The sequence below is a fragment of the Danio aesculapii genome, chromosome 6 (assembly GCF_903798145.1).
Source record: "Danio aesculapii chromosome 6, fDanAes4.1, whole genome shotgun sequence".
Classification (NCBI taxonomy): Eukaryota; Metazoa; Chordata; class Actinopteri; order Cypriniformes; family Danionidae; genus Danio; species Danio aesculapii.
In genome coordinates, this window is record NC_079440.1 from 27,171,975 (window position 1) to 27,183,707 (window position 11,733).

The 11,733-nt window shown below is 33.0% G+C and overlaps 1 protein-coding gene across 1 annotated transcript; it reads left to right on the top strand.

Annotated features, from left to right (window-relative positions):
• Positions 1-188: 188 nt before the first annotated feature.
• anapc11 (APC11 anaphase promoting complex subunit 11 homolog (yeast)) lies at positions 189-6,436 on the top strand. The gene is made up of 3 exons (XM_056459869.1): positions 189-288; positions 1,569-1,682; positions 6,291-6,436. The coding sequence occupies exons 2-3, from the start codon at positions 1,574-1,576 to the stop codon at positions 6,434-6,436; spliced, it is 255 nt and encodes an 84-aa protein (XP_056315844.1). The 5' UTR covers positions 189-288; positions 1,569-1,573.
• Positions 6,437-11,733: the final 5,297 nt, after the last annotated feature.

Sequence of the window (11,733 nt, forward strand, 5' to 3'; positions counted from 1 at the left end):
ACAAAAATATAAACAACAAATATATATATATATATATATATATATATATATATATATATATATATATATATATATATATATATATATATATATATATATATATTTCAAAAGTTTAACTTCTTAACTTTTTGTTTATTTTCTAAGGACAAAGGTCTATTTATATCTCCAACACTGCAGGTGGCGATGTTGCGGTTTTAGCTGGCTTAGGAGAGCGTGAAAAAAGCTGAGCATAAATGCTACACTGTGCTCACTGCTCATCATGTATGTTATGGATGTGAGAACATAAGTGTAAGTAAGTTATATTACTTCTGTTTGTTAGTATATATATAACGATTTGCTCTCGACCATGCACGGGGAACGCAGCATATTTAGATTAGTAACGTTATTATGTTAGCGTTAACAGACCAGTGTAACAGACCACTCGTACAGTATCTGCGCTGTCAAGGGTTGAAATGTAATTCTTTCTAACAAAATAAGAGTAATAATTAAAATATTACAGTTGTTTTGTGGTGGTATTATGATGAAAAGCATTTCCGTGACATCAATTGTAAAAATGTGATCTAATATGATACTATCATCTAACGAGGTGGGCCCAAAGATAGCGGTGAAGTTGGTTTTATATTCGCACATCCGTTCATTTAGAAGTCTCTATATTGTTTGCCATGATACTTTGAATATTCGATCGGAATTAGCATGCAAGTATGACTTGAAAACAACATTAGCACTGTTTATTTGCCTGTGAACAATGTTGTACTTTGAGGGTCATTGGCTGCTAATATGTTTTAGCTATTTAGAGTTTGCAAATAATAATTTTGCGAATATAAAACCAACTTTACCTCTATCCCTTTGTGGCCATCAGCCTTTCGATTATTATTATTATTTTCATAGGATTATCGTGTTTATGTTAGATTAACAACACAGCAATAGCCAGCTGCTGCAGGTTTTTTATAGCACCAGGTTAAACATTCTCACACCTTTATGATAATCAAATAACTTACTTTAAAGATAAATACCGGTCACAACTGAACATTGAGAATGATCTCTGAGTGGCGGCCTTCAAAATTAAACCATGAATAGACTTGTGCTGAAAACATTGTGCCCACCAATCTCTTTAGTTGAGGTTGATATTAAATTAAACAAATAAATAAAAGACTATAAAAATGATATGGTTGTTAGACTGTTGCACTTTTTTGTGTTGTCAATAAGCTCATGTTTATATATGCCTATTGTATGCACAACATTTGTATATTTATAACCACCTCCAAGAAATGTGGGGGTCGCAGGCTGAACATTTTCTGAACCCCTGATTGAACGGTTATATGGACATTGTATTCGTTCAGTCTGTATGGGATCCTACTTAAATTTTTAATCATGATTATAGTCTCCATAAAATGTTTTGCAGTTAATTTCTAATCCTCACTAAGAGCTGGAAATGACGTGAAAAACCATTGGTTAAAATTTGGACCTTGCATGGTAATAACATGTGGTACACTACTGAATGTGAGTGACTGATGCTTTTGGAAAATGTGTAAATAAATGAATCTGCAATGTGTTTTTGTGTGTTACAGAAGGAATGAAGGTTAAAATAAAGCAGTGGAATGGTGTGGCCTCCTGGTTATGGGTGGCCAATGATGAAAATTGCGGCATCTGTCGAGCATCTTTCAACGGTTGCTGCCCAGACTGTGGGTAACCTGATTGCACATCACCGACAAATACTACTCTGCCATCTTAGTCCTTTAAGTTTTACGATAAAATGCAGGTTTATCATAAAACCGTGTAGATTAGAGTGGAAATCCAACAGCAACATGTTTTAAAAAATTTTTGTTTTATGAAAGTAACATGACATGAAAGTGAAGTGACGGGAGCAAGTATGGTGACCCATACTGTAGCTGCATCCCAAAATTGCTTTCACAATTCAAAGCAAAGTTATCCAACATGTGTGCTCGATAGTTCCACCCCTTCTGCTACGTAAACAAAGTTGCGGTTGTTGAGTGCCTGACATGTCCATCATTCCACACTTCATTTTACCGGTTAAATGAGTGCATCATCTGGGTATTAAAGTGCACTTATTATTTTTAGAGATTTCAGTGTGACCGCACTACTTACTCTATTTATTCTACAAAATGGCATAGAATAGTGCATAAGTATGCGATTTGGGTCGCACCTGTTGTATTTGCATTTAACCCATTAACCTCAACCTGCCATCTCTGTAGGTGCTAATACCCCAGTATAGTGAAGGGGACTATACTGTGAGCATCGTCTTTCAGATAAGATGTCAAATGGCACCTATTATACTCTTTTTGCAACATGTAAAATAAGTCTCTGACATCTTTAGAGTGTGTATGTGTAAGCTATAAGTTTCAGCTCAAAATACCCCACAATATTTTTTGAATTCTTTGAAACAAATTGATCCAAATTGTGCCATTTTGGTGAGTGTTGCTATAAATTCAAATGAGATTGTGCTCCTAGTTGGGTAGTGATGTTAACCACATTATTCCTATAATGAGACATCAACCACGGTGATGGGATTATTACTGTCATCACTGTTCCTTTTTAGTTTATTATTTGAAACTTTCAGGAGTGTATATAAAAACAGAATAAATTAAATAAATACAATAAAATGCCTGCTCTAAATATTTTTTCACTTAAATTAACAATTTAGATTACAAAATGAAAACACTGACTAAATCCTTTTTAATAACCGTCATAGGCTGTTTTTTCATACCAAGTTTTTTCTTCCCTCAAAAAATATAGCAGGCCTACTAACTCAAATCAATCGCTCCATGAAAAATGAGCATTTTTAATGCATGTAATTTCCATATCACAAACCTCTATCAACGTTTTTAATACAAATCATTATTTGAAATATTATGACTTGATAATCTGATTTTACCTCAGCACTGCACTTTCATTCACATCTCACTTTTCATTTTCATCTTGCACTTTCATCTCACTTGTGGTGAGTTCAGGTGACTGAGTTCTGGTGAGTGTTTTGAATTTGTTAACTTTTCTCAGTTTAATGTAGCTTGTGTTAAACTGTCACAGAAATATCAATATAGGTTTGCTAAAATGCTGGTCAAATGTAGGTCTTTAAAATTTTTAATTTTTTTTTACAGAAGCTATAAACAGACGCACATGTAGCGACTGTGGTGATGAGAGACAATAAATCGCATATATGTTGACTTATTTAAAGTAGGCTATAGCATATAATAATTTTCTATAAATAATTTTCTACAAAATGTAGCCAATATATATCACAGAGGTTTGTGATGCAACAGTTACAGTGGACCTTTAAATAAATCCTTATTTGCCCTAGAGCAAAACAAACACTGCACAGTTGTGTAGCGAATGGGGACGTACAAAAATATGAAATTCATATATTTTTGTTGGGAAAAATTATTTTTGGAAAAAAATGTGTTTTCATGATCAAAAATAAAAAAGTAGCCTCATTTTATTCAAATCGTTTTTTAACAAAGTAGTTAAAAGTTTGCATGACCAATGATTGATCTTAGCCATCTATGACCCACTCATATAAACATCATGTAGCCAAGTTTTTGATTACCTGACCCACTTATTAATAGGAGCACCAGCTGATATAACAGGATTTGTGCATAACTGTTTTATGCATCCCCAATATTCAATATCAAGAGAGTGACTCCATAAGTAAACTGCACATACTTGATTAATACTTTAATGTATAAAGTCGTGGACATCTCTAATATGTAGGCCTATGTAGCGTGAATACGAGCAATTCCATGCAAATGTCAACCTTGCCATGAAAAAAAATATGTTGTCAACAAAATAGCGAAACGCTTTCAAATTTTTTTGTGTGTTCTTTTATTTAACAGTACTGTAGAAATACTAAAAAATGTCCCTGTCAGTGTTTTCAAACAATTATATTTAATTTACCAAAGTCACATTAGTGGCAATGTCACATCCATAACGGAGAGGCATCACATCCATAACGGCACTTTTTCCTCATAAATAAAATAAAAATCTATAATTTTTGTTCTATAGAGAATACATTTTTTTTATTATTATTAGCATTATTTCTGTTGGATTGTGCATTTTAATTCACAGAATTTCTACAAAGTATGTTGTATACTGTAAACTCGCTAACTTTTTTGTCACATCCATAACGCGTTTACGTTCCTCATTTAAAATATAAAAAATGTTTACAGATAGATTTTTTTTCTGATCCCATAACTCTGTGGTTAGTTGTTGAAAATATAAACAGATGTTTCAATCTAATGTTAACATACATTTTCTCTGTGCGTTTATGTTTTGAGCTGTCACATCCATAACGCTGGAATTGCTCATATATATATATATATATATATATATATATATATATATATATATATATATATATATATATATATATATATATATATATATATATATATATATATATATACATATATACATACATACACACACACACACACACACACACACGGTTGGAGTCAGAATTATTAGCCCCCCTTTGATTTATTTTTTTATATTTCCTGAATGATGTTTTACAGAGCAAGGAAATTTTCATGTCTAATAATATACATTTCTTTCAGGACAAAGTCTTATTTCTTTTATTTCAGCTAAAATAAATGCAGTTTTAATTTAAAGTTTTATTTAAATTATTAGCCCCTTTAAGCTAGATATTTTTTCGATAGCCTACAAAACAAACATCTTTATACAACAACTTATCTATTTGCCCTAACCTGCCTAGTTAAACCTAATTAACCTAGTTAAGCCTTTAAATGTTACGATAAGCTGTATAGAAGTGTCTTGAAAATATATCTATTTAAATATTATTTACTGTAATCATGGCAAAGATAAAATAAATCAGTTATTAGAAATGAGTAATTATGTTTAAAAATGTTTCGGGGCAAAAAACAAAAACATATATGTATGTGTTTGTGAGCAATATTGCATGAGTAGCAGTGCGATATGGCTGTATATTGGCACTGGTGGGAGGCATGCGTTAGTGTCCCACCAGTAACTAAATACAGCCATATTACACTGCTCCGAGTGTGATATTATGTTTGTACAACAGTTGTGGCATAATCGTGTACTTAAAAAAATAAATAAATCAAACAGGAGAGTCTAAAAACCCTTTTGTAAGAGGAACTACTTCTGCCATTCATTCACATCTGCAGCTGAAGTCAGAACAGCAGAAATCATTGCTACTTCACCAACATCACTTTAGAGCAATTATCTGAATGATTCTTTAGGGTAATGTCTGAAGTGTTGACTTTGCTGATTTTTGTATGATTTTGCTGACATTTTAAGATTATAAGACTGAACGGCATGAAATGCCATCAGTCTACAGATATTTCCCAGTATTTCTCTGTTGCAATCAGGAGATCACTAAAATTATCCCCAAAAAAGTCAAAGCAGCGCAAACACTACCAGACTACTGTTGTGTTTGCGATAATGAAAAGCACTGAACACCTATATATATATATATATATATATATATATATATATATATATATATATATATATATATATATATATATTTTTTTTTTTTTTTTTTTACTGAACTAGTCTGCAGTAACAAAAACAGGAGACTTATTAGAAACACACAGATGGCCAACCAAAAAGTAACTCGCGGTTATACAGAATGGCCAACACAAAATGCATACATTCCTGATATCTAAGTCTCATCTCACACTCAATACACTTCAATTATATTGTATAATAAAGCACTACAACATAAAAAAGAGAGAGATTAACTTATAATGTCACTTTCCTTTTTAATAAGGATTTGATCAGCTGTAGTTAGAAATTACTGTATGCTGTTTTCCTCTAAGGACTTATTATGTGGTCTCTGTCGCCATCTTGTGTATGGACAACGTCAATTGTCTTTGCTTCATAATAGGCTAATGGTCTGAGTCTGCCGTACTGTCTCTCAGAAACTATATTTAAAATCGGCATTATCCTTATAAATAAACTGCATGGAGTTGCTAAATGAATAAATATAATAATATATCAAATGAATTGGTTGTGGATAAATTTGGAGACAACGTATAAAAACATTTGGTAAAAAAAATTGTTCTCTGTTTTAGCCATCTTGCCAACAACATCTCATTGTGATATCTTGCATGGTTCAATCGGATCTCGATAACTGCAAGTTACACCTTTCTAACTTACTACCGCCGTCTTGCAGTCCGCAGACAGATACACAGATACACTTGATGTTGGCTGTCTTGGGATGCCTTAAGCATTAGTTGTGCGTGTATATATGTGTATCTGTATATACTAAAAATAAGACTTTTTACTTTTAACAGGTAAGGTTCCAGGAGATGACTGTCCATTGGTCTGGGGTCAGTGTTCACACTGTTTCCACATGCACTGCATCCTGAAGTGGCTGAACTCTCAGCAAGTGCAGCAGCAGTGCCCGATGTGTCGTCAGGAGTGGAAGTTTAAAGAGTGAGCTTGCCTGTCAGGCAATAGCATAATTTACACAGAATTTTACTTGCTCCTAAATCTTAAAATCCTGGACTTTGGCTAATGAAGTTCTTTTTTTTTTTCAGGGGAGATACTTCCTGAGGAGATTAATTGCACAGAAATAAATGCAGAGACGTATTAGTTTTCATCTATTGTTTGTTTATGATGTACTTCATTATTAAATTTCCCAAAAATTAAAATGCTGAAAAATGACATGGTATGATTTTTTTTGTTGGCTGGTGGAGCTGCTCTTCAGTAAATCGTGACATTTGTATTGAATTGAACTGAACTGAACTGAACTGAACTGAATTAAAGGGTTAGTTCACCAAAAATGAAAATTATTATTATTTACAATGTAGATCAATCCCAAGGGGTATTGCACAAAAGTTATCCTGGCTGAATTTAAGTTACTACTGAGATTTAGTTTTTATTAGAGAGATAAAAAGATAGATGAATGACTAGAGGAAAAATACATGCTCAACATCAATGAGTACAGCCCCTTTATAAATTAATATTTTGATCCATTTCTCAATAAGTATATACAATATTTTGGCGCATTTAAACAAATCAGCTATATTCATTAAAATAAGACTTTGTTCACCTAACATCTTCAGGTATAGAAAGATAATAAATTTAAATTCAAACGATATATTGCAAAAGAATAAATAAATAAATAAATAACAAACTAGAAAATTTCATCAATTGATGATGAAAAAAATGACGATGAAACATATAGATTAAATTTACTCAATTAGAAAGAAAAATCCTAAATGAAAGTGATATGTAAATGATATAGATGAAAATTCAATAAACTTGATAAACTAAACTGATAAAATAGCAATATTGGGTAAGTGTGCAATAATCTTCACGATAAATTCATTAGTTTCCACTGGTCACATTTAAGTAAATGACTGGATTTGCTAAAAAGTCTTACCTCATGTTTCTGTTAATTTTCTGAATGAAAGTAATGGGGGTTCTCAGATCGGTGGGCGAGAGAGGCGTTTTTCAACTCGATATCTGATTGGCTCACATTGGGTTTTATCCATACTTGTATCCTTAATTCTGTGATCGATCATGTGGTCTGTTAACAAATGCCATGAATGTGCACATATCTACACCAGGCTTGACATAGCAACTCATTCTCATCCTGCATCATGGATGCAAACATGCAACAGATTAAGCGAGGAGGAACCGATTAAACTAGGTCAAGCTGCGCTTTTTCTGTTATTATGTCATTCTTGATTCTCTTTTGTGCAATACCCTCTCGAGCCTATTCCGTAAACCAAGCTTAAAGAACAAGCCAGTCTTCTTTTACTAAGTCAGGCTTATTAATGGTGCATTCTGTTTTATAAATCAAATTTACAATATTCCACATAGTCTATGTTGGGAAATTAGCCTGGACCAGGATTAAAATTGTTATAATGTTGCTTTTTGTTCATGGTGCAGTTCGCTTTCACATGGCAACGTTTCTAAACTGACCAAAATAGTTAAACCAAGTCACGTGCAAGTAAACTTTCCTCACATTGGTCAGAGTTTCACGGTTTATTTTTCAGGATTCCGCTCAGCTGTCATATGTTGTCTTTTTAATTGATAAGTGGTAAGATATTTTAAGGTAAAAGGTGTGCTTTAATTTTGAATGGTGACACCCACAAACATCGTCACCACATAGAAATTTGACTTTTTCATACACAGCCTAATTCAGTTGTCAGGGGTTGTAAAATCTATCAATCTACTGCCTGTCATTTTTTGTAACAATTAGTTTATTTAACATAAGAATAAGGCATTTAATAACTTTTGTTTTCATTATTAATTATGAGTTTAACAAACGTTGGCTTGGATTATGCTTTAAAGGTTATAGAGAGAAATCGCCTAAACCAAGACTGCAGTCAGATCATGAAGCAGAATAGTCCAAATGAACAAAACAGTAGGCCTAATACAAAATGGATAAACAGCTCTCATTAATAGTTTAGCATGCTTTCACTTTTGTATTCAACATAAAATGTACATTCACAGCAGGGCTGGACTGGGACAAAAAAAACAGCCCTGGACATCATCTAGAGCAGTCCACCGTGCACTCACATGTCTGATTTGCACTCATGTGTCTGAGGACTGAGGCATAATGTTTGTTATATTGTACAAACTGTATTATCTATCAACCTAGAATCTAAATACACTTAATATCAGACCCAAGTATCCAATCAAAAATCAAAATAATAAGAAAATGCTAAACTTTTATCAGCCTTTATTGTAAATAACAAAAGGTTTAATTTCTGTTATTTTTATTCTAATGAAACAAATTACTGCTTAAGCTACAAATTCCCGGCTAAAAGTTGGGTTTATTATGGCAAATAATTGAAGCAGTAAACTAGAAGAGTATGTACTGTAGTACTCATGCATGTCTTCTCAGAAAAAAAAAAAAAGAATATTTTAAGAACTGAAAAAGCTAGCTGTGGAGCCGACATTTAAAAATTCCTAAAAAGGTTGTTGACCTTATTATATTTATTTATTAATAATATGTTTAAAATGTTGAATGAAACAGTTTTTTTTTCATGACAAGGTTGACATTTGCATGGAATTGCTCATAGGAAATCCTGTGGAATTTTCTGTTGCATTAAACATTTATACCCCCTTAATATTTTTTTATCCATTTCTCAGTGAATATAGGCAATAATTTTGGTGCATGTAGACAATAGAGTTTTATTAAACAGCTATATCCATTATAATAAGAGTTTATAAGATAATAAAAGTTAATAAAAAAGAGTTTTGTCTCCGAACATAGATTAGAAAGATAATATATCAAATTCAATACAAAAAATTGTATTAGGATTAAAAATGTCAAAAACACCATATCATTTTTTTTTGGATGTGACTGCAACCATTGTTTAGTGTAACGTCACGTCAATATTACCATTCCACAATAGGTACTCTTAACTCATGAAACTCACATTTTTAATGGTTAAACCCATTTATTAACATTAAACTTCAAATGTACTTGCATATTAAAGATGTCAAAAACACCATCAATGTACACACATTTTATGTTTCAAGGTTTGTTGGCCAAACACAGATATTTCACTTTTGTTTGATAAATTGGCTGAGCACAATTTAATATGTTTGGTGAATATATTTTAAATTTGAACTTCAGCTACCAACTTCTGACCATCAGCTAAAATTAATAGTGTTTTTTTTTTGTTTGTTTTTGGCTAAATATTGGAAAGTAATTATATTACTATAATTATAATTATATTATATTTCTAATAGGATTAAGAAAAAGCTGACTGATATAACTTAGTATATTTTGAAAAGTCATAAAGAATGCAGATTGCAGACAGTTATGGCTGCAAACCCTGAGTGAAATAATCGGGGCAGAGCAGTAGCCAGTCGCATTAATATAAAGAAATATAAACGCAAATGTCAAAGAGCAATGCAGCAAATACCAGGCAGTATCAGGAACAAAGCTTGTACAATAAAAATCCCATCACTTACTGTATATGCACACAGCTCTTTGTTGCCATTATTTGAAACGTACATTTGATATGTTTACGGCGAGCCACTTCATGCATGTATGCAATGTGAAGCAACACTTAAAATGAGCAGGCATACACAATTTCAAATATTTAATTTAATGCTAATATTGTAGGCTTCTATTTTAAAATGATTTACTACTTATGGTCCATTTTAAAGGAGTCATACCAACTCCATTCAAATATTTGATGGTGCCAGGCTGTCTGACATGCTACATTGCTAAACAAGCGATGCAAACAAATTTAGAAAAGACGTGTAAGATTTGAGAAACCTTTAATGTGTCCATATACAAACGGTGTATAAACACAGAGACAAATGCCTCCATACCCTATGGAGTTGGAGAATAGGGGTTAATCGTCTCTGTCTAATGACCAAGACTAATATGCTTGTGATTAAGAGATTGTAGCCTATATTGGAAAAAAAACAACAGCTTATGCCAGCTCTTAAAAAGGATTCAGTCAGTGTTTTTCGTTTTGTAATCTAATTTGTAATTTAAGTGAAAAATATCTAGGGCAGGCCTATTTATTTTATTCTTTTTTATGCTGTTGGAAACACTGCAGGTGCGTGAAGATGTTTTGTTGTTATGTTCTGTATGCTGTTGTTCGCATGTTAAAATAAATCAGTAGCCTATTTTAAAATGCATTATTTAATGTGTCAGACAGAAAATAGACGTCAATTCATTCTTTAATTAAATAAATTTTATGTGACTGGTTAACAGTTGTTTTCTAACCAGCGGCAGTTGTCGGTTTGGAAAATTAGTGAAATGAGCAACCCTTTCACCTTTTAAATCCTTCCCGTGCCACACTGTTGCATCACGTTATGTTTTAAATAATTATCAGCACCCAATTTAGCATTGATTTGGGTTATTTTCCAAGATAAAACGTAAATCAAAGGAACTTGTTGATTAAATAAGTTAAAATCTGTTGAAATATTATTAAATGTATTAAGAGTTTATTTTTAAAATGAACAAAAAAAAAAAAAAAAACCCACACATAACACTGCTGCACCCCTGTGCACACCCAAATATGTTAAATAAGACATATTCATTGATAACACATATTCATTAATCAGAGCAGCACGGCTGCTGTGAAGGATTTGTTGGATCAGTGTGTGGTGATAGCCTTCACATGTGCTTATTATAAAATTCAATTCAATTCACCTTTATTTGTATAGCGCTTATACAATGTAGATTGTGTCAAAGCAGTTTCACATAAAAGGTCATAGTAAATTGGAACAGTGTAGTTCAGTTTTTAGTGTTTAAATTCAGTTCAGTTTAGCTCAGTTCAGTGTGGTTTAAAAATCACTACTGAGAGTCCAAACACTGAAGAGCAAATCCAACGATGCGCAGCTCTACAGATCCCGAACCATGCAAGCCAGTGGCCACAGCGGAGAGGGAAAAAAAAAACTTCACTAATTGGCGAAAGTGAAGAAAAAAAACCTTGAGAGAAACCCGACTCAGTTGGGCACGACCATTTTAATTTCTTCGCTGGCCAAACGTCTTGTGCAGAGCTGCAGTCTCAGCGGCGGAGGCTGGAAGCTGGCCTCAGCGGAGACTTGTCTATCCCTGGAGCGTCACAGGAATCAGTCTCATGTTCCACTTCTCCATGACCACCACAGTAGCTGCTCAGGATACGGCCTGATCCAGGATATGGAAACCTTGGGATCATCTCGTCATTGGTCTTGGATCGAATCAGTGACTCTGCTTGTCTAAGAGCCTCGGGAAGAGTATCCCCAGGTGGAAATGGAGAATAATCAGCG

What these genes read in the sequence shown, in the direction of transcription:
- anapc11 (XM_056459869.1), top strand. Translation starts at nt 1,574, where the DNA reads ATGAAGGTTAAAATAAAGCAGTGGAATGGTGTGGCCTCCTGGTTATGG. An exon ending in CAACGGTTGCTGCCCAGACT is followed by an intron (nt 1,683 to 6,290) that starts GTGGGTAACCTG and finishes TACTTTTAACAG; the next exon opens with GTAAGGTTCCAGGAGATGAC.